At 58.0% G+C, this 26,202-nt stretch overlaps 1 protein-coding gene across 3 annotated transcripts; it reads right to left on the reverse strand.

Moving 5' to 3' along the window:
- On the reverse strand, nucleotides 1–24,938 carry TRIM29 (tripartite motif containing 29). Of its 3 annotated transcripts, none has more exons than XM_044258048.1 (10): nucleotides 23,996–24,938; nucleotides 15,878–15,973; nucleotides 14,850–15,083; nucleotides 13,432–13,630; nucleotides 10,770–10,871; nucleotides 8,377–8,469; nucleotides 6,556–6,651; nucleotides 5,139–5,237; nucleotides 3,701–3,777; nucleotides 1–1,165 (listed from the first exon to the last, which is right to left on the reverse strand). In XM_044258048.1, the coding sequence occupies exons 1-10, from the start codon at nucleotides 24,797–24,799 to the stop codon at nucleotides 1,103–1,105; spliced, it is 1,863 nt and encodes a 620-aa protein (XP_044113983.1). In that variant the 5' UTR covers nucleotides 24,800–24,938; the 3' UTR covers nucleotides 1–1,102. The 3 variants fall into 3 exon arrangements, with proteins under 3 accessions (XP_044113983.1, XP_044113981.1, XP_044113984.1); XM_044258046.1 differs by having other exon boundaries at nucleotides 5,139–5,240; XM_044258049.1 differs by lacking the exon at nucleotides 5,139–5,237 and having other exon boundaries at nucleotides 23,996–24,935.
- Nucleotides 24,939–26,202: the final 1,264 nt, after the last annotated feature.

The raw sequence follows: 26,202 nt of genomic DNA on the forward strand, positions 1-26,202 counted from the left end.
TCAGTGATCAATGGTTTATTCAGGAGGGGAAAGCCCAAGCTAAGTGTCCCCCTCCCTGCCCCTGGCCAGCTGGCCCCGCCCCCCTTGTCTCCAGGACCCTTGGGAGGGATGGTGAGAAGAGGAAGGGCCCCACCTTGCTGGTCCTGCTTTGGTCCGTCTCTAGGCCCTGAGCCCCATGATGGTGTGCCACATGGAAGGTAGTCAGAGGGAGGATGGAGACGGATGGGGGCAGTGGCTGAGGGGGGCTGGGGGTGGGTCAGCCACCCTTAGAAGTAACAGCAGCAGTTACATGGAAATTGCAAGTGACCAGCCGAGACCCAATGTCTCTGGCCTGCTCACTTGCCGTCGCCAGAGAGGACACAGAATAATGGGATGGCCCAGGACTCCATGGGGGAAATGACATGTCCCTTGGGCAGTTGGGCCAGGAACTATTTTCATGGATGGATCCTATCATGTTGAGGGAATTGCTTATCCCAGCAGGTAGAAGAGGGACCTGGCTTGGCTAAGACCATCCTTGCAGCCAGGAGAGCCCATCCCCAGGACCTCGGACTCCATATGGTTATGGTGACACCCGACACGGTCGGGATGATGCCGAGATGCTGAGAGGTTCCCCTCCACGGTGGCCTCAGGCTGCGGGCTCAGCCGGGCTGGGTACTTAGGGTCAGTGGTCTGCTGGGGCCCGGCTGCTGGGAAGGAGAAGGTGGGCCCACGCGGGTGGGAGAGGGGCAGACATCTACAGACCACATCCTGGGGAAGGAGGCTTGGAGAGAAATGGCCAAGAGGCCTCAAGATGGCAAGGGGATGGGCGGGAAAGGCAGGCTGCCCCCATGTGGGCCCCAACAACCCCACCCAAGAGAGGGCGGTGGGTTATGGGAGAGGAGCCCACCTATCTCCCACCCATGTGATGGCTGGCCTCTGAGCACAGGAAAGATGGTGGCCATTAGAAGTCCCAAAGCTGGAGAGGAGCCTGGAGGGGGCCCGGTTGAAGGCAGGGAGCAGAGGGGGGCGGCTCCCTTCCACCCTGATGAGCACAGTAGCGAGAGCAGCAGGGTCAGCCGGGGAGGGCAGGGGTGCCAGGGTCTCGGTGCTGCCCGTCTGGAACTCACGGGGCCTCGTTGGACCCCATCCCGTTGCCTTTGTTGACATAGAACGGCCGGTAGTGAGACTGTCGGTTGTGGGAGGGAAACAAGAGTGGTTAGGGAGGGCGGATGGCAGTGGAGCCAACCAACCAGACCTGCCCGGGCCTCACCTCCACCCAGGGAAGCAGCAGTCCTCTGAACTCCCTAGCAGGTTATGGGGCCCGTGGCCCAAACCGCAGGCTCTATCTACTCAACGCTATCAGTCTCCAGGTTCACAGCTTATTCAGAGTTTACTGCCGCCATTCCGCTGGTGAGCACGAACCTCAGCGCCTCATCAGACTTTCTCTCTGTGGCCTAGGAGCCGTCCCCACCCCAGCACCACCCTAGCTCCTGGTCTCATACATTTTTCTCCTCTCCAGAGCTGCACCCTGTGTTACAAATGCTTTGTATGGAAGGACTCATGGAGTTTTTACAGCCACCCAATTAAGTGGGTTACTATCATCATACCCATTTCATAGATGGACAAATCGAGGCACAGAGAGGCTAAGCCACTTCCCTAAGGCCACCCAGCTATTGAGTAGTGGAGCTGGGATTCGAGCCCCCATCATCTGGCTCCTGAGAATCCCCCGCATCCCCGCTCCTCCAACAACCCTACCCACATCTCCAAATCACTCCTTGAATCCCAAGGGCCACAGCATTTGCTTCTGGTCTCTCTGCATGATTCCCCTGACAGAGAGGGTACACAGAAGGCAAAAAACTACCCAGCCCAACACAGAGGTGGGCTCCCCAACTCCATCCTTCATCCTTGGCCTCCCCAAGGCCCATCCTTCAGGGAGCAACCTCAGTACAGAGGCAGAAGCACCTTCCCCCCAGCTCTGCTCTGCTCCCATCAGCTCCCCAAGCCTAAGAGATCAGCCTCCAGCAACAAGAAGGCCAGATTAGCTGCTGCTTAGTCTACATGAGAGCGCTCAGCCCTCCGCGGGGCTCTGGAAGTGGCTTTGTGCCTGAGCTGGGTCCACTAATGCCTCTGTGGGAGACACTGGCGAGGTCGCCCCTGCCCTCAACCTTGTCTGCCCAGAGATGTGGTCACCTAGCAGCTCCTTAGCCGTATCCGGCCCAGAGCAGGGCCTGGGGGGCTGCGGGATGCAGCGGCTGAGTCCTTAACTCGGACCTTGCTTGGTTCCCTTAAGAAGTGACTGCAAGATACAGAGGCACCCAGGCAGGAGAAGGCCACAGCCAAAGCTGCAGAGTTACTCAGTGGCAGAACGGGTCTGGACCCCAGAGTAGTCAATAAGAACCCTAGAAATGGCTCACGCCTTTCTTTCTGGAAGACTGGGTCAATAAAGCAAATCACAGGTCAGTGAATGGTGCTGTCCCATGAAGAGCCCAGAAGTGACAGGTGGGCAGAAACAGAATTCCAGGGCATCTGGGAAGGGTGCTCTCCCTGTCTCCCCAGCCTGCCCTTGTCCCCCTCCTGGCTCAGGGTCACAGCACGTCAGAGGCTCCCAACTCCTGTTACAGTTGCGAGAATGGCAGCAGAGGAAGAACGGCTCACGGGAGGTCACACAGCAAGTGGGTAGGAAGGCGAGGGCCACATCCCAGCCATTCTGACTCCCAGGACAGCCTCCCTCACATGCTAGCACCTGCCTCTGTTCTAGCCAGAACCCTGCCCTGCCAAGCAAGCGTCTCAAGATGGTAATGAGCTTTCTCTGCTGGGACCCAGGCCCTGGGAGTAGAAGTGTGTGTGGTAGGGAGGGCAAGGCCCGAGTCCAGGAACAAAACCCCTTTTTTTTCTCCCCATATCTGCTTTCTGCAGTCCTGCTGTTGCGATGCCCCTGGGCCCAGGTACAAATTACACACACGATCACTTAGCTCCCATCACCAGCAAATTAAAGATTTTCTCCAATTAATCCAGCCCCAGTCGCCGGGGCCTGGAGCAAATCACCTCCCCACGATATGACCTCCAAATGCAAAGACAGGAGGGAGCTGGGGACTCCTGCCCCTGTCCCCAGCCAAGCCCCTGCTGTCACCCATATCCCAGGGCAGCTGTCTGACTCCCTCAGCTCTAGTGTGGTTCTTCAATTCCTGGTTCAGATGCGTTAGCCACTGAACCCTGAAATATCTCTGCTCCTGACTTTACCGCCTCTGCCTCACCATGTTATCGCCCCAGTGGCCTCTGTGTTGTCAGAGCTAGGGAATGGCCCCAGGAAGGTGGGATCCATCACTAGGACGTCCATCCCCAGGACGGAGAATTTCACACACCCGGAGCTGATGGGGACACAGTCCTCATTCAGCAAGTATAGACACCCGGCAACAATTTGCCAAATGAAAGAATCAGGGATGCCCACTTTACAGATTAGAAAACTGAGGCCCAGAAAGTGCATGCTTACCCAGATCCACTGACTGTTAGCCCTGGGTCTCTGCTACCCTTTGCTGAATGCAGGATGCGGGAATTCAGGCCACTGCTGCCCCCTCCCTCCGTCCCATGGCCCAGAGAGGTCACATCCCCCCATCAGCTCCCCTGGGTGACTGATGACCAGTTGCTCCTGGGGAGCCCTGTTCCATGCCCATTCTGGAGATGCCTATCGCCAGACAGGCTGTCCTGGCAGCCCATCACTCACCAGCAAAGTCTGCTTGCCAGATTTCCAAGTCTGGGGCTGGGCCTTGGGGCTCTGGCTCCTGATGAGGGAAGGATAGCCTGCAGAGACAGGAGGCGCTGGTCGGAGGGAGCTGAGGTTGGCCATCAGGGCCTCCGGGGCCACAACAGCAGGGGTACCATCTCCAAGCTCCAGCCAGCCCACTACCAAGTGCAGCAACCCCTGAAGAGGCCTGCAGCAGCTGGGGGGGGGGGGCACCACGGAAAATCCTGGGGAGGCTGGCCAAAGGGGGGAGGCACCCAGGCAAACAGAGGGAGGAGGAAGAGGCCAGGTGGGCTGGGCCAGGTGGTCCTGGACTGTGGCCCCCAAATCTAGATCAGAATCACACTACTTCACAAGGATTTCCCCCCACCCGCCCTGAAGGTTCACACCACTGACTTTTTCCCATGAGCACAACCGGCTAAGGTATCCACCAGGAGGCGCCCTTTCCGAGGGCCCGTGCTGGATGGCCAGTGTCCCCCCTTCCCACAGGTCTCCTCATTAACCCTCACCCTGCAAGCAGTTTGCCCTGAGCTGCACCACCAGGAAGCAGCAGTCAGGATGTGAACCCAGGTTTGACGGGGTACCGAAACCCACCCTCCTGGTCCTGTCCAGGTCCCGGGCCTCTCGCCTGTTCCAGGAGCAGGAGGCTGGGGCCAGGGCCAGGCCGTCATTTGCCATGTGGCTAAGGTCCACAGTTCAGACAGCAAGCCCATGGGGCCCGGAGCACGTGGGCCCTGTCCGGGCCTGGTCCTCCTGCCCACCGTGCTCCCCTTCAGCCCAGCGGGATCTGTTATGAACTCCAGCCCACGGAACCGCGGACAGCACCCTCTGGCTCAGTCATCAGCCTGCAGGGACAGGCCTTGGGGCCTGGGAAGGAGCAGATTAGGACCCCAACAGGAGAAGCTCAGAAATAAACAGGGTCTGCCCTCCTCTGGGGCAGCCCGGAACCCCGTTCTGGCTGCTCTGAGGGAGGATGAACCAGCCTGGCTGGCCCTTCCCTCCATCTGCATTTAGCAAGAAGATGGAGACAGAGCCGAGACTCAGGTCTCTCCCTGCATCCGGGGGTGGGGGTGGGGGCGCCTTGGCAAGAGAGGGTTCCATGGGTCCTGAGTGGGAGATGGAGAGAGGGGGGAATTCAGATCTCAAATCTCAGTTCCCAGAAAGAAAAACCCATGCCAGCTGCGAGAGAGGTGAGGAGGGATGGGGACGGGGATGTGGTCCCGAAGACCAGCCTCATGCGGCAGGCAGAAGTCCGAGGGCAGGGGGAGCTAGGGATGGTGCCAGGGGAGGGGGGAGGCATCCCTCTTCCAGCAACTCTGGGGAGGAGGGCCAGGATGCCCTAGAAGTGGCAGAGAGCCCCAGAGGGTGTCCCACCTGCCCTGCTGTGGGAGAGAGAAGGGGAGGGAACACAGGCCGGTACCAGGATTGTTTTTAAATCGCCCACTGCCGTCCAGTGGTTTGGAAAACTCTGTGGTGGCCTGTCCCAAGGTGGTGAACTGATAGGGGGCTTTCCCAGAGCCTGCTGGGAGAGAGAGAGGCATTAGCAGCACACCCTGGTCTGGGAGGGGCCAGCGGGAGTCACACCTCGCCCTGGGGCCTGCTATGCTGGGAGCCCAGCCAGGCCACCCTGAGCATGCGCTCTGCCTCCCTCTAGGGTTGCTAGGGTTGCTGGGTAGGAGCTGGTGGGGGGCCATCCTCATGGGCGGGGCTTCTGCTTACACACAGGCAAGCCCCTGCCCAGAGCACCCCACCATCCAAGGCCAGTCCCAGCTGATGTAATGAGCTTATCTGTGTGAAGGTGACCACACTGTCCCTGGGCTAGTCCTCAGGGGCTCAGAGTATTTGAGGAGGGGCTCTCCTAGGTCAAGGCCTTCACCAGGGCAGGGGGTGGGTTGGTACAAGCCTGTGGGGAGATACAGGGGAATGTGGAAGCTCCACATCACACTGGGGGATGACCGTCTTCCCTGACCCATAGCCTCTGATCTAGGCTTGACCAGAGTGCAGGGAGGGACCGCTGGTAGCCAGAGCTTGCCAGGCCTAGCTTGGGGAGAGGACATCCCCCGGGATCTTATAGGCGGGGACCCTCCAGTCATATTCACCTTTTAAGGTGAGCAAGGTGAGCTGGTCCTTCCAAGAGTCCCTGCCCTGGGGATAGGGTGGGATTCTAGCCTGGAAGGGACAGCTGAATGATAAGTCGCCTTCCAAGGCCACTGCTTGGGGGCCTGCCTGCCCGGCCCTCTCTCCTCCCTCTCCCTGACCCCGGCCAGCCCCTGTACCCTCGCTTCAAGGCCAAATGGCTCGGGCACCAGAAGACAGAATGACTTAAACCACAGCCCACAGAGCTGTCCCGAGGGCCCTTCAGAAGAGACAGGAGGGGCCTGGCCCACTCCGCCTGGTCTGGGGAGCGCAGTCGGACTCGGGACACTTTAGACATGGTCTAGTCCTGCCTCTCTGAGAAAGGGCCTGACAGGACTCAGGATGTTGGCCGCTGGTACGCGGTCACAGCCTTCTAGAGCCGACAGAGGCCAGCCGGTGCAGGCTGAGCAGTTAAGCTTTCTGCAGGAGGAGGACTCAGAAGTTAGGCCCGATGGAACAGGATGGGAGTGTCGGGAAGGGGTCTCCAGAAGGTGTCGTCCCCACCTCCCTGACCACGCGGATCACGGTTAGGGCCCAGTGTTCGCTGAAACCAGCCCCAAGCCCAGCCTTCCCCGACAGCTGAGACCTCTCGGGCCAGGGTCTGTCCCTTCCAGGGAGGGCAGCTGGTGAGGGAGGGGGCGGAGGCCAGCACAGAGCTTGGAGAGACACAGGAAAGGCAGGGCAAGGTGGGGAGAACTCACCTTTCAGGGAGAAGGAGGAGCTGCCTTGGACTGCGGGCCCATCATCTGAGTTCTGGATGGTGGAGGAGTATTCCCAGACCCGGGAGGTGTAGTTACCTGGCGGGGCACAGCAGGAGACCTGAGTCCCCCCAGCACCCCCAGCACACTTCCTGCTGATCCTTCCTGCCATCAGAGTTGTCCTAAATCACAGTGTCCGCTCGTCCCTGCCGTACCTCAAGGCCCACCATCCTCAGACTCAGGCTCCGAGTCCCTAACCGACACACGGCCCCCCTCCCTACCTCCACTTTCTGGCCTCACCTCCCCCAGCTCCGCCGCGACAGCCCACCCTGTGCCCTCTGAGCTCGCCACACACCAGGCCCTCTCTTGCCTGGGGCACACACAGCTCCCCGAATGGCTCCCGTCCTTGACAAACGTGTTGGGCCTTCTGGCGTCGGTTTCCCTGTCATCTCCCCCAAGTCTGTGTGTGCCTCAGCCCCAGGCCTCACGTCACCCTGCTCCCCTGTTGTCCCCCTGGGTTATAAGGGCAAGTTTAATTGGGGGCAGGGGACACGGCTCTCTGGCCCAGCATCACATATCCAGCGCCCGGCGAGGAGCCTGGTCCCTAGAAGATTCCATTGCACGGTTGCTGGGTGAGCGCAAGAACAAGTAAACAAATAAATAGAAACACACGCTAAAACTTGGGCACAGAGGCATCTGGTTCAAGTCCTGAAACTCTGCTTGCGAAGCAGAAGAGGCTGACGAGGGTCACTTTGGGAGGACGTCCCTGCAGTCTAGAGGAGAGAGGCAGAGGGGCGGGTGCAGGAGGAACAGCAGGAGCCCCACGAGGACACTCGAGTCTGGGGGCTTCAGAGCCCCCCACGGACGACACCCCTGCCCTGGGCTGCCCTCTCAGCAGCCCTGAGCCCTGGGGCTCTCCCCAGTCAGCTCACTCCATGGCTGAGGGCCCAGTCCTGGTTGATGGTCCTCTCCCACGGCCATCTGCAGGAGGGCGGGAGCCTGACACTGGGGCTCAGTGGTCAGAGGGAGCTGGGGTGCTCTGCCCGCCCCACTGTGAACCCCTGCCACGGGGACCTCCGGAGTGAGCTCATCCACCCAGATCTCTCAGAGCCCGTGCCCTCACTGAAGAGGCCCCCCAACCCCTCCTCAGTCATCCCAGGACCATGTCTGGTAGAGCTGCCCCAGGAGAGCCCTCCCTGCCCACAGCTGGCTGGCACCCCAGAGCCTCCAAAAACCTGGGTCTTCGAGTGCATGGGCATACACTCGGCACAAGGGTGCCCTCGGTGCGCGGGACGGAGGGGTGTCTGTGCTTGCTTGGCCTCTCTCCCCGAGGAAGTCAGGCATCCCCCCTTTCACCTTTTCTAGGCCTTAAGGGCATGTCCCTCACCCAGCATCACTACATCCCATCCCGGATCTCCAGGGACAGCCCCACTTCCTGTCCTGCCATCCGTCCCATTTACAGCTACACTAGTCTGTTTTAAAAGTGATTTCTCAATGCATGCGTGCACCCTTCGGTATAGGGCCCTGGTCCTCTGTGGGTCCTTGTGTTGCAACACATACTAAGGGAAGCTTCCACACCGAAGCCCCACTCCCGGTTTCCCAGACTCACCCTCAGGGATTTCCAGGCTGCTTCTCCGCACCCTAACTAGGGACATCACACACTCTAACACACACACACACACACACTTTGAGCTCAGTAGGACTCCTCCCCGCCTGTCTCTGGACCCCTAAGCCCATCCCAGTGCCCCACATCCACCTTCCACAGGGGAGCCTGCCCCCCCGCCCCAGCCTACCTCCCAGCCCCATGCTGAGTCACTCTCTCACCTTTGGTGCCATACAGATTGTTGAAATTCTTCTGGTTGGTCTCCTTGGAGAGGCGGCTGGGGGACCCCGGTTGGTACGATGTCCTGGCCCCACCTAGGAAGGAGATGAGGAGGGGTCCCCACTGTGGAGAGCTGGGTCTGCTTCAAGGCAGGCCCACAGCTTCTGACTTAAGGGGGTTACGCGGGACTCCTTGTCCCCAGATGGCGCCCACTGCCTGTCCTGGGACCCGGGTCCCACCACTAAGACAGCTCATCTGGGTCTAGATTTGCGCTCCAAATCAGGACACTTAAAGGTGAAAGACTGTTAGTAAGTACACAGGAGCATTAGGTGTAAATCTGGAAGCTTCTGCAGAGACTCAGGGTGCATGGTTTCCCTATGTGGGCGGCCCTAAGGATCACCAAGGCCTGAGAAGCCCACACCGCCCTCCCGAGCCTGGCCCTGCATGATGGAGAGCCCAGAGGCTGCGAGGTGGTGTCCCTGGGACGAAGGAGGATGGTGGCAGCTGTTGGGGGGTACAGGTGCCGGCTCGCCTATGATGCGGAGCCAGGGGCCACAAGTATCTCCCGGGTGCTTCCGCCACCAGGGATAAGACCTCACAGTGCTCAGGAGCCTCCAAATTCGGATTCTCAGAACCATCTTGAGAGGCTGGTGGAGTGGGGTCCATACCCCCACTTTACAGAAGAAGAAGACATGCTTTCCACATGTGTCTGGGTCCTTCCATCAGCTCCTTCCCTCCCACCTAACAGGCACCCCGCTCCCAGCTCTGGTCTGCTTCTTTACGGAGCACGCTAACCCCTCCTTCAGGGGCTTGGAAACCAGCCTCCGCTGGGAAAGGTCACTGCACCAGCCCATTGCCCCAGAGCCACCAGACTCATGCCAGGAACCCTTGGATGGCCTTGTCTCCTGATCCCCTTTCTGACTCTTCCTGGCCCTTCCCTTGCCTCTACCCCAAGCCTGGGAGCTCCCAGAGGGCAGATTTCCTCCTTCCTCCTGTCCTCAGTGCAAGGGCAGGGACACCAGATGAACCTGTTTCTTCCACCTACAAATGTCACTGCCTGACTCCGTGATAAGCTGAAAGCCTTCCTAGCAACTGAGCTGAATCTCTCTCCTCCCAGACTGGGGTACTGAGGGGACAGTGACCTGCCCAAAGTCCCCAGGTCCTGGCTGGAGGGCAACATCCTGGCAGGTCTGTACTCTTCCCTCTAACCCCACTGCTGCTCTGCTCCCCTCCCCAAGACCTGCGGGGGGTGGGACCCACGCCCCTCTCACTCCCCAAGGGAGCTGAGAGAGCCGAGCAGGGCCCAGCTGAGGGGACCAGTGCACATCAGGGTCCTCACTGGGGAGGCTGGTTAGTGCTACTCGCCTGCTCAAGGACGGGGCCCCAAGGACAGCGCCGTGAGAGGAGAAGGGGCCAGCTGGTGGCCTGACCCACACCAGGAATGTGGGGCAGGGGGGACTCGGGTGCCCAGGCGCTTCTCCAGGCCTCTGTCAGGGCCCAGGTGTTGTTTTCACATTGGGTGGAGCTCAGGGATTCCTCTGCTGAGCTCATCTCTAAAGCCCCTACGCCCTTCCCTTGGGTGTGTGTGTGTGTGTGTGTGTGTGTGTGTGTAGCTATGTCAATCAGCGCTCAGGCCTGGGGGCTCCCTGGTCCCCAGCTCCTTCCCCACATCTCTCTGTCCCTTTCTCCCTTTTCCCCACAGCCCCCACTCTTCTGAAGACCACCCCCACGTGTAGGCACGCCCCCAGGAATGCACCCCCTCTCTCCCAGGGCTGACACGCCTGGCACGCCCACCCTTATGTAACGGGCGTTGTTGCGGTTTGTTGCTGGTGCAAAAGAACGCAACAGGCTTCCCCCAGGGCAAAAACAGGCAGGCTCTGGTCTCTACCTCCATCTCGGCTGACACAAGCTGGGACGGTCCAGGGCCCAGAGAGGAAGGCCAAGGGCCAGGCGCCGTGCCAGGAGGGAGCGGGGAGGAAAGGGAGACCAGCCGTCCGTCTCCCCACCCTAGAGGGCCAGAACGGCTCTGGAGGGCTGGCCCTCCCCCAGGACTACAACAAGGCAAGTGGAAGCAGAACACAGCTCAGGCTCAGGCCCTGAGGATCATTGCTGGTGAAAACAGCAGCCTGGAGACCCACTGAAAGGAAAGGGAAGCACAGGACTTATTGGGACTGGAGTCAGGGACTGGGGAGGGGGGGAGTCAGGAGGTGCCTGTAGTTTATCTCCAACCCGGATGCACCTGAGGGAGGAATGGGGCACTGTTCTTGGGTCCAGAGGGACAGCAGGTGTGCGCCCGGACTTCCCCGGGCAAACCCAGTGACGGTCACTCTGGCAAGGCGGAACCCAGCCGAGTCCTGAAGTCGGTGGCCCCGAGGGATGGGGCGCTCGCTCTTACTCTTGGGCGTGAGGTACATGGAGTATCTCTTCATGGTGTCGGGCGCGCTCCACTCATTGCCGTAGCTGCTAGTGTAGCTGCTCATGTAGCGATGGTCAGCTCCTGGGAGGGACAGAGGCCGGCCATCAGAGGGGCAGGGGGAGAGGAGAAGGGGGGCCCTGGGGGCAGCCCTGGTTTCTGCTGAGTCAGCCCACAGCCCCTCTGTCCCAGGCAGAGGCGAGGTTCTCCGAGCCCAGGGAAGGCCATGCCCTGCCCAGCATTCCCTCTGCTCCTGAGCCGCTGGGAGGTGAGAGACCGTTGGCAGGGAGCCAGCTCCTTCCCTGGACTGACCCTTGTGAGTAAGACCAGAGGCACAGCACTTTGCAGTTGACAAGGTACTACTGACATCCCTTTCCTTTTTGCTGTGTACGCAACCCCTGGGCTGGAATGGAGATCCCCACAGGACAGACCAGGAAACTGAGGCTCACAAGGTAGGTGAAGCCCCATGTCACATGGCCAGTAAGGGCAGAACTGGGGTGTGAGCCCTCATTCCTACTTCCTCACTTTGTCCCAGCCATGTCGGCAGCCCAAGGGGATGGAACGAGGTTCTAGTGTCGGCCTCCAGGGCCAGGGATCCAGCCGGCTGAGCAGAGGCACGTAGAGGGGAGTGAGCTGCGTGGGGCGGGCGCTGACTCCCCACCCCACCCCAGCCACCAGTATACCCCCAAACCCAGACAAATCGGTGGTGCCACACTTGCCTTCCCCCAGCTGCCCCCAATTCCTTCCTCTTGTGATTTCTCCTCCTCCTACATTCCCTCTGCCCTTCCCTCTCTGTCCCCTGGGCAAGAGAAGGGATGAGTGGCTCAGGTCTTCATCACCTGTACCCAGTAGGGGCTTGACATACAGTAGTGCACTCCACCACAAACACGTGTTCTCCCGGGTGCTGCCCGCTCCTTCCCCGACCCAGTGCTCCCTGTCCCGACTACTCCCCAAGCTCAGGATGATGGTCAGTCCCTGGGCCTTTGGGGGTAGGACTAAGTTCCTGGTCTGACGGGTAGGCGGTCATCCAGGAGGAGAGGAGGTCTGACTCACTGGCCTCCCATTCTCCCCAACCCTGCCCATAGCCAGACACACTCCCAACAACAACACAGCAACAACCAGCAAACCAACACGGAGGCCCAGGGCCCCAGGCACAGGTGCAAGACTGCTGACATCACAGCACCCATCCTGCTCCTGGCAGCGCCTCCCTGCACACCTGGCACAGGGCACGGGGCCACACTTGCTCAGAGGTCATGGTCAACACAATCATTACCTAGAAATGACCCGGTGGGCGGCGAGGCTCATGGGCCAGCCTGGCCCAACCACAGCCATCCTCATCTGTCTGCCCCGACCTCAGCAGAGGGGCCCCACCCCTGGGTTTGTACCCCAGGGACCGTGATCATCACACTCCCAACCGCTCGGCCCGGCTGCCAGCCTCAGCAACTTCTCCGCCGGGAAGACCTGGGAGGCTGAGTATCAGAGCGTGAATCCTAACCACGTCCCCCGCTCAGCTGTGTGCCCTTTGAAAAGCTACTTCTCTGAGCCTCGGCCTTCTCATCTATGAAATGCAGTGCATCCTGCGGGGAAAGTAAGCCACGGCCAGCAAAGAGCTCGCACAAAGCCAGCACACTGGGAGTCCTCAGTCACTGTCAGCCACCACTGCTAATGTCATCACCATTGTCATCTGAAGGGGGATTTCAGGACCTGAAGGCCACTGGAAGCAAACGACTGTCTTGCTGCAGTGGCTCATGGATCCTCAGGTGTCACTGAATGTCCCTAACCTTTCACAGGGACACTGGGTGATGTCACCATCACCGAGATATATAGAGGTCCCCCCTAAAGCCCAGCACATCGGCACACTATTACCCCCTTCTCATCCCCAGAGAATCACCTTCTCTGCTTAGAGACAAAAGACAGGGTCTGCCTCCTTAGGATGTTTGGAGCCGGAGGTGTCCTTAGTGCCCCGTGTTGGGCCTGGATCACCAAGTGGGGACCTTGGGGGAAAGTGCTCCCACTTAGGGCCCTGAAGGGACTGGGCTGGGCTGGTGAGAAGAGACTTAATGGATTAGTCTTTCAGATGAGGAGGCTTTCGGTGAGGTGATTCAGTTGGCCTCAGTGGGGGACAGCGTGACTCAGAAGCTGACATCAGGGAAGCCGGTGAGTCACTGAGACACATGGGTCCCATTGTGCCCAGCCCGGCCTCTGGGCTCAACACCACTCAGTGGGGCCATGGTGACAGGCAAGGTCTCCCTCCCAGCACGATGCAGTTCTACGGGAGTCCACAAAATCACCAGGTTAGCACCTGGCCCTTACAAGTGGCAGCCTCCCCACAGCTGCTGGGTTGGGCCCATAATCAAATGTAGCTGGGAATGAAATTAATCCCGAGTTTGAGGGATGACCCACAGAGAGGAGGCCTTTGTGCAGCCAGTGCCCAGATGCTCACTGCCCTTGGGAGCCCATGTAACACAGCATAACCTTGGCAGCCAGTTCAGTGGAGGATTACAATCCCTGAATCCTAGTCCCAACACCTTGGGTAGGACAGGTGGTTTGGAACAATGAGGGGTTGGCCCCAGGCTTCAGGGATCGGCACTTGGAAAGCACCAGGTGCCCATGGTTGTGGGACCTGCCCACAGAAGAGACCTACCGTTCTCCATGTGGTTCCTCTCGATGAAGTTACGGCTCAGGTCTGCCTTGCACATCTTCTCAACATGGCGCATGCACACGTTGAGCAGGTCATCCTTGAAGTTGCCAAGTGACTGTCCCAGGCCCTCCCCCTCCAGCAGAACATGGTAGGTGGGCAGAGGTGGGGGGAGGGAGTAATTGCTCATCAATGCACCAAATTCCTACCAAGGAAGGAAAGAAGCCATTAACTTCCTAGGTCTTTAGTAGCCGAGGGGACACTCTCTGCAGGGAGCTCTTCGTCCAGCTGGAAGGGTCAACACTGGGAGCCTTGTGGTTCTAGACACAGCTGGGCTACCAACTAGCCCCACTTGTCCTCTTATGTTTCTCCTTCTGTAAAATGAAAGGGTTCGGCTAGATGCTAAACTCCACTAGATGCTAACATCCCTGATGGTGTTAGTAGTCATATATGTGACTCCATGGTTCCTACCTCTTCAACTGGACACGTTGTTCTATTTTACAGGGGTTTCTGAGAGCGACACAAGCTGGGACGTCTTGGGGAGTGAAAGCTCTAAGGAGATGCAAGGTATTTCTAGAACGTTTGGGGTCAGTCACGGTGCTATGTCCACCTTTACATACCACACTTAAAGCCTGCCTCTCACCTCCCCTCCCCCCTCACCTGGAGAGTCCCTCCTCTTTCTGAAACCTTTATGGGCCTTCAAGACCCAGTTCAAATTCCACCTCTTCCACACAGCTGTGTTCGATTACTCCAGCACACTTGCCCTTCCCAGAGCTTCCATGGGCACTTATCTCTGGAACCACATGCTTTATCATTTAATTACATACTCTTCTATATTGCTCGCTAATTGTACATGTCTTATCTTCCCAGCCGGATTGCAGCTCCTTGGGGGCAAAAACCATGTCTTCTACTTCTCTATTCTCCACAGCACCTACCAGAGTCCTGGGGCATGCAGCAGTACCCAAAACACTCTAGAAGCTGGATGAATAGACAGACAGATAAGGTCAAGGATCACGCCTAGACAGCCCCTCCACACCATGCCTCATACCCAAAGCAAACCTCACTAATCAATCCCACAACTCTTTCCTACTGAGCACTGTTAGTACATATCAACTGAAGCAGGTACAAGGTCATACTTGTATGCCTTCTTTAGAGGAGGAATGGAAATGGCTTAGATGGAAAAATTAAATGGGCAGATGGAATGGAGCTTGGAAAGATGGATGGATGGATAAATGGATGGATGGATGGATAGATGGATGGATGGATGGAGGGATGGATCATGGTAGATGGATGGATAATGGATGGATGGATGGTAGATGGATGGATAATGGTTGGATGAATGGTAGATGGATGGATTGATGGAGGTTCTGGGACAGTGAATGCTAAGGACTGAGGGATCAAATGGTGGAGGAGTTGCTTTGTACCTGCAGAAACAGCACCGAGTCACTGATGGTTTGCATCTGCTCCCTGGTCTGCTTGTCCTCATGCAGCACCTTGGCCCTCTCGTCCAGAGCATCCACGATCACCTTCACCTGGCCCACGGCATCCTGCTCCCGCTGCTCCAATGCGGCCCTCACTTCCTCCTTTTGCTTCTCCAGGTCCCGCACAAGGTCCTGGAAGTTTTGCTCCAGGATAGCCTTCTCACTGGTGGTGAAGCTCTGGGTCCAGAGTGAGAGGAGAGAGGAAGGAGGGTTTTGGGATTTTAAAAACCTCCTGAGTTGGGTGTATCTTTAGATTCCCAGCCCAGAGTCAGAGCTGGGGCATTTCCACTGCCCCAACCCAGAAAGTCTGTTTGACTAAGGATCTCATTCAAAGGCATCTTTGAGGGATGCCATCTATGGACAGAGATGGCCAGGTTCATTCACAGCCCACTCTTCTTTATCTGTGACTCCTCCCAGGGGTGGGTTTACTTGGCCATCATTCCAACCTTAGGCGACTCCATGGACCCAGAAGACCCCCCATGAGTCAGGTGGTGCTCAGTAAACCTCCACTAGCACCAAACAGCATTCAGAAAGTGAACGGATAGGCTGTTGTTGGAGCCAGGTCAAGAGTCAGCAATCTCAGATTGTGGTCTGCAATTACTCAAACCACAGCAGACACACAGGCAGCCATCTTGGCCCCAGCGAAAGGACAGTGTCACGCCCTTGGTGGCTAGGTGGTCTGCTGGGCAGAGTAGACAACGGAGCACACTGGAGGACACACCGGAAGACAGGTCGATCTAGGGTCTTTATTTGCTGGAAGGGAGCCTTAGCGGATGGCGAGATCACACATGAATGCCCGGCCTGGACTTAGAAGGGGAATTGGTGGGGATGCCAGAGGGGTGGGAGAACCCAGAAGAAGTAAGTGTGGGGCATAAATGGGGGGCCTGGAGCAGGAGAGAATGCCTGTCTCCTCCCAGGTAGGATAGGTGGGGTGAGCACACAGCAAGGCCAAGGACCCGGGGGCGGCTCACCTTGATGCGGTCCTTCTCCTTCTGCCACTTCTCAGCTTCATCTTCGATCTCGATGATCTTGAGCTGTAGCTGTTCCTTTTGTAGTGATAGCTCTGTCTGCAGGGAAGGAGGCAGGGTTGGAGAAGTCCAGGGAGAGGTTGGAGAGCAACAGAGAATCAGGGAGTGGGCCCATGCAGGGAGCCAGCCTGGGGAGGGCTCACTCCTTAGCCCTTCAGCCTGTCTTCAGCAAACAGTCCCAGGGACCTCGGATAGGCCAGGCCCCACGCCTGTCACCAGGGATCTGGCAACAGATCAAACACTGTGTCACTGTAAACTCGGGCCTCCGGGGCTAGGCCATCCTAGCCAGGTCTTTATAAAGACTAAACCTTCTGCCAGGTCCCTCCACGCATACTGAGCAGGACGGTTAGTTCATTTAGGGGGTTCCCACTCCTCTCAATGGACCTGAGGCCACTAGGGAGAGGGAAGGAAGCTCCTACCTCCTTCAAGCTTCGGGGAGAAAGGGAACCCAGCCCAGCTCAGCCCAGCCCAGCCCAGCCCAGGGAGTGTCCCATGGCAGTGACAGTGTGCAGCGTTTCTATGCCATGACGTGGGGCCTGTGTTGCAAGCCGGAGCCCAGGCGGCAACCAGCAGGGACTCCGTCTGGACAGGCACAGCTATAAACCTGTTTATGGGAAAGGAAGTGCAGTCCGCAGTTTGGGCAAGATGGGGACTTCTGTTCAGGGGCCCTGGGGGAGAGGGGCTGGTGGTGAGCGAGGCAGTGAAAGGAGAAGGGAGAAGACAGATTCCAGGGATCTCCACGCAGGGGAGGAAGCAGGCTGCTGGGGTCTGGGGGTGGGGACGCAAAGAGGACCGATGAGGGGTTCATGGGGAAGTGAGCTCTAATGGATATGGAAAATATGGATAATATTATCCTTCCGTTGGAGAAATGCCTTCTCTGGAACGCAGCTACAACAGAGAGAAAGGGGAGGCATGAAGCTAAGGCCAAGGTGATTCAGGCAAGCCAAGAGCCACCTTTGTGTTCTGCGGGGGCCCCTGCCAGGGATCTCAAAGCCCCTTCCAGCTTGGAAAGACTGGTGGGTGATCTCCACCCCATAAGGCCGTAGGGTGCTCACAGTCTCCCCACTACTCTGGGTTTTGAGCAGAGTTCCACACTATTCTCCAGTTGTCCCTTTGAGGAACCCACAAGGAAAGTCAAGATGAGGAGGCCACAAGCCACTAGGAATGGGAGCTCTGTTGGCAAGGAGTCCTGCGCAGGGTACGGACGGGTCGTACCTCTGGAGGGCTCCACCAGGCTGGTGGGGTGCTGACTGGGGTCCCTCCCCAGACACCAGGGAAGTGGACTGGGAGTGGAGAGAGCTTCCCTGGCTTTCTTGGAAAGGGTGCCCAGAGGATCAGGGAGCTGGTGGAGAAGATAGGGAAGGCCCAGGCCAAGAATTGTAGAGGTCCCGGACAGAAAGCCCCTGATCCCACCCTGCACCCCCTCTCTGCCACAGTCCTGGGCTCTCCTGGCAAGAACACTCCAGGTTCTCAGGAAGCATCTGGCCCACCAGCAATGGGCTGCAGATCTGGCAACATGGGAAAATGCCATCACCAGAGATGGAAAATGACTGTCAGGAGGAAAGCAGTGAAAGGAGATAAGGATGGGATTTGGCCTGGTTTCTGGAAAAAAGGTGGGGAGAAGTCAGGTGCCGATAGACACAGTGCTGGGAGGGTGGAGAGCAGAGGACAGAGACCCCAAGACACAGTGGGTGGCAGATCCTGTGGCCAGGAAGGATCTGAGCCATAAGGAAAAAGCAAACAGCTGGATAATGGGTCTGTGCCAGGCACCCTGCCCATCCCAGGAGCTCTCCTAAGGGAAGCCCCAGGTCAAGGGGACAGTCGGAAGCCATCCCACTGCAGCTGACCCCTCCTGACCTGGCTGGAGTAGGGGCATTGGCCCCTGGGTCTCTCGCCCCTACCTCATCACCCCCAGAACAAGGCCTGATGGAGAGGAAAGCAGAGGACAAAAGTACATTCACCCCCACTCCCTGGGGCCTACCCAGGGGGGAGAGGACAGCCCTCCCATGAATGAGCATGGGGGAATCCCAGAGGGAACCCACCCAGAGCTTGGGACTGGGAGTCCAAACAACTGAATGCAGTTACCACCATTTCCAAGCAGGTGGTCTCTGCAAAGTGACTTGACTTCTCTGGGCCTCGGGGCTCTATCTTTCATGGACATAGTAAGAGAACTGCCCCCCACCCCTCACCGAGGCCATGGGATGAGCTGGGAGCCAGGAAAGGAAGCTCTCAAAAGTACCCAGCACAGAGAGAGCCCCGGCCAGCAGTCTAGCATATGGTGTGGGGGGGACCTTCCGTGGGCTAGGAGCTGTGCGGGATGCTCTCCCTCCCACCAGGCTTGGAAGAGAGGGTGCCGTGTGGCCAGCATGCTCCCAAGGGAGCAAGGGGTGGGCAGGCGGGATCAGGGGAAGCCTCGGAGGTGCTCAGCAGTGAGGGCGGCAGGTGCCGTGGTATTGGCGTCCGGGGACACTGTGTACGCTGCCAGGATGCAGGGAGAAGTGTGGGCCCAGAGGCCTGTATTGTGGGGAACTGAGGCCTGGAGGACCCTGGGGAGAACAGAGCAGAAGGAGGGGAGGGGATGAGGGTCGGCTGACCTTGCCAGTGGGAAAAGGTACAACCAGAGAAGGTTAAGGCCAGCAGAGTCATGTGGAGTGAGCAGAGGCGCTGGGGGCACCTGCCAGGAGCCATGGGAACACGAGGTGGGTCGGGCCTGCAGGAGAGACGTCTCCCACGGATTTGCAGGCCAAGAGGGAGTACAAAGGAAGGGGATTAGAACAAGGAAGAGCCCAGGGCAAGGGCCCAGGAAGTCAGACCCTGGGGTGGGTGTGTGTGTTGGGGGGTGGTCCATGCTGCAGAAGAAAAGGAGGGAAGCAGGCAGCAGGGCTTGCTGAGGTGTGGCGAGGAGGGCCAGAGTGTTGGCTGGTGACCGGGGAGGGAGGAGGGGAGGCCGCTGATCTGGAATCCTTGGAGGGCAGGGTCAAAAGCGGAGACGCACTGTCTGCAGCAGTGGGCGGAAGACGGGGTGGAGGAGAGAGTCGGGCACTGGGGAATTCGGACACAGGCTGGGAGGGGGCCTCGCAAGACCAGACTTGCAGGAAGGCGGGCTCTGGGGAAGGGCTTGGAGTGGGAGCTCCGTGTGGTTACCACAGTCCCTTGTCCCCTCTGGGATGAGGGCTCCCCTCTTCGGAGGAGGGTTTAGGGTGAGACCCCTGGGGCTGTATCTAGCATCTGTGTGGCTCCCAACAGCTCTTCCCTGCTAACAGGGCTGCGCGAAGCTGGAAAAGGTGGGATGTGGGAAAAACATAACATAGGAAGCCTGGGTTCCTATGATACTGGGATTCTCCCCCAAAATACTGGGTTCTCCCCCAAAACCAGGAGGAGGAGAACACTAATTGTATGACTGAGCACCTACTATGTGCCAGCCATTTTCTTCTTTCATCTGCAAGTGCCGCTGCCCCATTTTATAGATGTAGAAACTAAGGCCTAAAAAAGATTAGGAACTTTGCCTGAGCTTTCACAGCTGGAAAGCCATTAAGGCCAAGATGTCACAACTGGACGCAGATCTCATGTGGCCTCTTAACCTCTGGGCTCGTCTCTGAATCTTCCAGGACGTTGTCCGTCCCCTTCACTTCTGCTAACTGAAGCCTGCCTAGGCTCCCCACCCCACAGATGGCATAGTTTGGCCATCCTGTCTCTTTCCTCGTCACCCCTCTCCCCCCCACACACACACTCTTTCTCGCCCCCTGAGGTCCCAGCTCTCTCTCTTTCTCTCTCCCTCCTCCCTTGGAATTTTGAGGAAAGCCCCTGATATCTGATGGGGCCTCAGCTCCCCACCCCTCCATCGCTGTGCATACCTCCCTTCTCTCTTCCTCCCACTCCAGGTTCCTTCCCTCCACCCTGCCCAGGCCTGTCCCTAAATGCTTCCTTTGTTCCCTTCTCCCACACTCGTCTGGTTGCCTCTAGCTCTGCTGCCTGGGATGGGCACCAGGAAGGCCATCCTGCCTGCAAATCCTTCCGGCCTTGGGGGAGTGGAGGATTCCCTGAGAGCAGACCAAGGGCACAGTGGTGGGTCGCACCCAGTCCATTGGGCCTTCGGCCGCAGATGCACCTGAACACTTACCCGGACAGGGGTCACCTGCATGGCCTGCAGGGAAGGGGGGGATGAGGCCGTGATCTTCCTCGGGCTTGATTTAACCGCATGGGCCTTTGGCTCTGATATTTGCCAAATGAGGCAGTTAATTGCCAAATTTGTACTCTCAGACAAATGGTAATTATCTGGATAAGAATCTGAAATGCTGGAGAGATTTCCCCATTTCCACCCAGATGTCAGAGAGCCCCGTACTAGTCTGCGTGACGGGGGCTCACAGTCCCTTCTGCTTCCTCGGGTGCCAGGACAGGGACCGGGCAAGACCGGGTAGACAGACTAGCACCCAGGCTCTCCTCAGACGGTGGTGGGCCCTTGAGAAAGTCACCCCACCTTTACCAGGCCTTGATTTCTTCCTGGCAACGTTGGACAAGATGCCTGATTCCCAACCTGGCTATTCATCACCATCGGCAAGGGAGACTTAAAAATACAGATCCCAGGCCCCAAGCCCCTGAATGAGAACCTCCCGGGGAAAGGCCTAGGCAGCTGCATCTTGATTCTCTAGGTGATTCCAATCTGAGGATGCCCCCCTCCCCCGCCCACCACATGCCCCCCCCACCCCGGGGAGCCTGCCGTCCTGTAAAAACAAAGTGTAAAATGGTGCAGAGGAAACAGCCATCAGAAGAGTCTGAATCTGGGGCACCAGGGTGGCTCAGTGGGTTAAAGCTTCTGCCTTTGCCTCAGGTCATGATCTCAGGGTCCTGGGATCGAGTCCCGCATCGGGTTCTCTGCTCGGTGGGGAGCCTGCTTCCTCCTCTCTGTCTCAGCCTGCCTCTCTGCCTACTTGTGATCTCTGTCAAATAAATAAATGAACTTTTTTTAAAAAAGAAGAAGAGTCAGAATCCCAGCTTCGCCTCTCCCTGCTGGGATCCTGGAGAGGTGTCTTGACGTCTCAGGGCTTATGTCCTCCTCTCTAAAATAGATACGGTAGCCCACAGCTGTGGCACTGTTGTCAGGAGTAGCAGGTAAACGGTTGGTGCTCTGTAGAAACTGGAGCGTCTCCTGCTGCCTGCCTATCACTTTCCTCCCCTGCCTCCTGTCTCTGAACAGCTTACCAGATAAACTGCTTCCCCGTCAGCCTCCATGGAGGTCACCCCCTCTTCTCTCGCCCACCCTGTCCCAGAGCAAGAGCCCCTCCAGCCCCCGACAGGATCCATCCTGACTCAATGTAGCAGGAAAGACTTGGGATAGACAGAGGGATGAGCCCAGAGACAGAAAAGGATGGAGATGGATATAGACATCCAGCCTGGGGAATGTCCAGAGGCAGGGGAGTGGACAACGAGGGGACCCCTTCTAACATTTGGAGTGGAACCGGAACATTCTGACCCTGGATCCACCAGAGAAGGATAGTCACGCTTCCATGCCAAGTGGCCTTTGCTCCAATACAGCCCCCGCTCAGAGGCTACAGGCAGAGCCAAAACCCAGGAGATGAGCACCCAAGGCCCTGACTGTCATCTGCAGCCTCATGCAACCATTCGAGATTGGTCCCGGATGACCTCACCAGGGCCTTCACCATCTGACCTGCTGAGCAGGTTCTGGACAGGGCTCCTTGCAAAAACCTGTGTGTGGGCTGATGTTTGGGTCTGTAGGGGATGCCTCCAAAGGATGCCAGGATTGACACGCTTATTCCCTTCCATCAGTCAACCCACTAACCCTGCTCTGTGCCAATGTTCCCCATGGCCGACATTCCAGCAGAGCCAAGCGTGGACAAACAGCTGTGCTCCAACTCCGTCTCCTGGCCGCCCTGCACCACTCCCCATCTACCCTTCCACCGCTGGGGCGCACACGCACATGCACACGCTGTCTAGCTCCCATTGTTCAAGTCACTCCAGTGGATCAGACATTTTCCCTCAAATCCCCGACAGAGCACACGTATCCTGAATCCCATTTTCTCGGTGCCCTTCCCCTCAGTTACTTTCAAATATTGGAAGAGAATTAGGGGACTCCTTCCTCATCCTCCATAAGCTTGGACAGGTCCCTCCCTCTCCCAGGACCTCTGTCCCTGTCTTCAAGGTGAAGGAGGAGACCCAGGAGACTGCTAGGACTCCACCCAGCCTGCCTTGCCACCCGCTAGGATTTGATGTTGATCGACAGCTGCTTCTGTGTAACTGGGCGGATGCTCCCCAGGCTTGTTTGAACCTCTGAGCTCTGCCTCCTGACCTACATCGTGAGCCCTCAAGGACAAGGGCTCTGTCTCAGAGTCCTACGGCAGCGTCAAGCACCAGAAGGTGAACTCCAAGTTCCGGGTGCCTCCATACAGGTCTGCCCAAGACTCTTCCCTCCTCCAGAGGCACCTGGGCTTTGGTTAGGTGATACTCTGGTTCCCAGACACAAACAGACAAATAAGCATGTATATTGCTTGCAGGAGAAGTGGGCACCTGAAGCCACTCAGCACCAATCTGCTCCCCTCCTCATCCCTGACATTCCCAAGAATCCTGGGACTCCACAGGGGAACTTGAAGACCACCAATGTAGTCCAGCTCGTTGGGTTCACACATTGGGAAACCAGGACTGAGAGAAGATAAGGGACTTGTCCGTGGTTGGATGGCTAACTAGAGGCAAAAACCAGGCATGGAACTCGGTCGGCTCTCCCTGAACCCAATCGGAGGCTCTGCAGCTTTTTGGGTTACACCGGATGAAGATGACTGCCCCCTTGTTCTGTTCCGGTTTCCCAAGGAAGCTCCCGAAGGATGGGTTCCATAGCCCGGCCCCGTCACCATCTCTCAGCCTGATGCTTAAAGCTAGGCTGGGGTCGGGGCACCAGGGAATCGGGAATACCTTCCAGAGCCAAACAAGACCCCTGACAAGGATCTTTGAGTCTTTTTCCATTTGTAACCCATCTCTCTGCCCAGGGGTGTGGGCGAGGGGTACAGGAAGACAGTCAACAGCCAGCTCTTGGTCAGGAAGGCTGGACGGGGAGGGATCCTGGGCTGCCCTATTCAAAGGGGTAGAGAGAAGCTGACGAGGAAGGCCAGGTCTCCTGCACTGAGCACCAGAATGGTCACCCCAGAGGCGGGCCGCCCACGACCGCCAGCTGTGTGGCTGCTTCGGGACAGCAGGCTCAGCATTTGTGGGGTAAAGGGTAGCAACCCCAGCTGAACCTCTGGCCCAGAACACCCTCTCTCCCGGTACAGCCCTTTCACAAGCCTCCCCACGTCTCTGCTCCTCCCCAAGGAGATCCAGGCATGATCACACAGACAGCTGTCATGCAAATGCACTGTGTACCCCATATACAAACATATGCACCAAACAGCCACCCGCACATGCAACACACACACACACACACACACACACACACATCCTTCCCACCCACACGCAAACTGCAGCCCTCCCCAAGCAGGGTCCACTGATAGGCTTGTGCCCCTGCGACCACACACATGAAGCACACAGAGCCAGTGAAGGGGACGGAGGAGGCCTTTGGGGAAGTCGAGAGGCTGGCGGGGCGGGTGGGGGGAAGAGTGGGAACGGATAAGCAGCAAGGAGCCCTTGCCCTACAAATGCAGACTCTAAAGCCTGGGGAACAAAAGAGTATTTAAGTGGCCCCCAAATTCCCTTGTCCTCGCCCATGACCCCTGCCCCAGCAGTCAGTCCTGCTCAGGTGGCACAAATTCTCTCTCCCTAAAATAAAAAAATAAACAAGAAGAAACACTGCTGCCAGGCCCAGAGCCCAGGGTTGAGCCCGGGGGGATTCTCTGATCTGACTTGAACTTATCCTGTGATCTTGGTCAAGCCCCCAGTCATTCCCAAGCTTCTATTTGCTCATGTAGGCAATGCCCCTGTTTCCTGAGGTTTAGGGAAACTGCCTCTGACCCCCAGCCTGTGCGCACAGAGGGCCGACAGATGGATTCAGAAGGAGCCAGGGACAGCGGAGACTCGAGGCCCAAAGCCCCCAGGAGCACAGATGCCCCCGTGCATTACCTCCTTCTCTGCCTTGGCCTCTTCCACGGTCACGGTGCTGTGATTCTTATGCTCCTGGAACATGCAGAGGTAACAGATGCAAGTCTGGTCCGTCTGGCAGAAGAGCTCCATGGTCTTGCCATGCACAGGACACTTGCGAGCCTCGAAGTCCCGGATGGGCTCGAGCAGCTGGTGGTCGCGGAAGGCGGCACCTTCCAGGTGGGGCTTGAGGTGCAGCTCGCAGAAGGAGGCCTGGCACACCAGGCAGGACTTGACGGCCTTCTGCTTGTTGCCGATGCAGGAGTCACACAGGACCTCCTCAGAGCCCGACTTGGAGCGCAGGAGGGGGCCGCCGTCGGCCCGGGGGTAGCTGTTCCGCCGGGCCTCCCCGGGCTCCACGATGGACACCGTGGGCTTTCGGGGCTCCGAGAAGATGGACTTGCGCAGCTCCCCCTTCTCGGCAAAGGAGAGGGGCGGCTTCCGGCCAGCCCCCAGCTGGAGCCCGGCGTAGGGGGACCTCTTGCCGTCCCCAGAGTCCATGCTGAAGTAGCTGGAGCTCTTGTCGTCCACGGACTCCACAAACTGGATGATGGGCCGCCGCCACTCGTTCCCCGAAAACAGGGAGCTCTTGCCCTCCCCTGATTTCGGGGTGCCGCCCAGGCTCTTGCCCTCGGCCGCCTCCCCGCCATGCCCGTTGGTGGTCTTGGCATCTTGGCCTTCGGCCTTGGCCCCATTCTCCAGGGTGCCGTTGGGGCCTGGGGGGCTGCGGGCATCCCGGGCTTCAGGGCTGGCCCCATTGCTTCTGGAGGCATCTGAGGCTTCCATGGCCGGTCACTCGGCGGGTGTGTGTTGGGACTTGCTGGGGCCGCAAGTGGGTGACCTCTCGGACTGGCGTCTCCTCGGGGAGTGGGCCAGGTAGCCAGAGCACAGGGACACACCTATAGGGAGCAGGGGGAGGAGGTGCAGGAGGAGGAGAGGGAGGTGGAGGAGGCGGGGGAGGAGGTGGGGAAGGAGGAGGAGGAGGAGGAGTAGAGAGGAGGGGCAGCAGGCCCGAGCCTGACGCAACGGGCTGGCCCAGCCGGGGAGAGCCAGCGGCAGCTCCCAGAGCCAGCGGAGGGTGAATTATACAGGAGGCCACGCCCTGCACATTCATACCTAACCTGATTTCTAAAGGACGTGGGTTTTCTTTCCTCCCCTGGTTTAATTATTTTCCACAGCTCAGCAGCCAGTCGGCCTCCTACTTTCCAACGCACCTTCTCCTGAGGAAGTGGGGGACCTCTGTCCTCACGGGGGGGTTAGGCTTTGCTGAGCTAAAGGACCCCTGGGGCAAAGGCCTGCCGAGGCCCACGGGACAGAGGGCTATTAATTGGGTCACACAAGCCAAATAGCCTTATAATTGGCGGGCCCGGATTTCAGAGGAGAGTTTTCCCACCCTGGGCCAGTAACGAGAAAGGGGGGTCTGGTTGGCTTTCAATTCCAACTTCCAGGCGTCGTCCTAGGTCTGTCACCTACAGGGGCTCCTTCCCCCCCCACCCCGGTAACCTGTTCAATTATCCTATTTCATAAACGAGAAAACTGAAGCTCTACGCAGCTCCCTCACGGGCCTCAGTCAAGTGGTGGGGCAGAGATTTGAACCTGAGACCTTTGAGCTGCCAAAGTCCCTTCTTTAGCTAGGGTGTCACGGAGTCTCCCGAATGTCAAGGGCTTCTAGAAGCCGTGTCTGGCCCAGCGGCCCTGACGAGATGCATGCGGCCCTTAGGTCATTTCTTTTTTTTTTTTTTAATTGAAATTTTTTTCATATTTTTAAATATTTTTTTACTACATTTTTTATCTTAATTCCAGTTAGTTAACGTTCAGTGTGATATTCGTTTCAGGTGTCGAATTTAGCACCCTGTGCTCCTCACGACAAGTACCCTCCTTCCCCTACCCTTTCCTTCCCCCATTCCCTCCCCAAATGCCCGTTTTTAGGGAAGCGGCAGTTCTCTGTAGTTAAGAGTCTGTTTCTTGGTTTGTCTCTCTCTCTCTCTCTCTCTCTCTCTTTTTTTTTTTGTTTATCCTTCACTGGTCTGTTTTGTTTCCTAAATTCCACACAGGAGTGAAATCATACGGTGTCTATCGGCCCTTCTGTTACTGTCTTCCGAGCAGGTCAGAACCTGTTTGGACCGAAAGGACAGAGCAACAGTAATGAGGGGAATGCAGGCAGCGGCAGGCTGGGCGGCTGAGGCCCC

The sequence above is a fragment of the Neovison vison genome, chromosome 7 (assembly GCF_020171115.1).
Source record: "Neovison vison isolate M4711 chromosome 7, ASM_NN_V1, whole genome shotgun sequence".
Taxonomy (NCBI): Eukaryota; Metazoa; Chordata; class Mammalia; order Carnivora; family Mustelidae; genus Neogale; species Neogale vison.

Bases quoted from the DNA above. Each gene is read 5' to 3' on its own strand.
- TRIM29 (XM_044258046.1), bottom strand. From the start codon at position 24,799: ATGGAAGCCTCAGATGCCTCCAGAAGCAATGGGGCCAGCCCTGAAGCC. The intron at 8,470-10,769 runs GTAAGAGCGAGC...TCTCCTTCCTAG, and splicing joins CATGTACCTCACGCCCAAGA to GTGGGGCCAGGACATCGTAC. The intron at 5,241-6,555 runs GTGAGTTCTCCC...TCTCTCTCCCAG, and splicing joins CTCCTCCTTCTCCCTGAAAG to CAGGCTCTGGGAAAGCCCCC.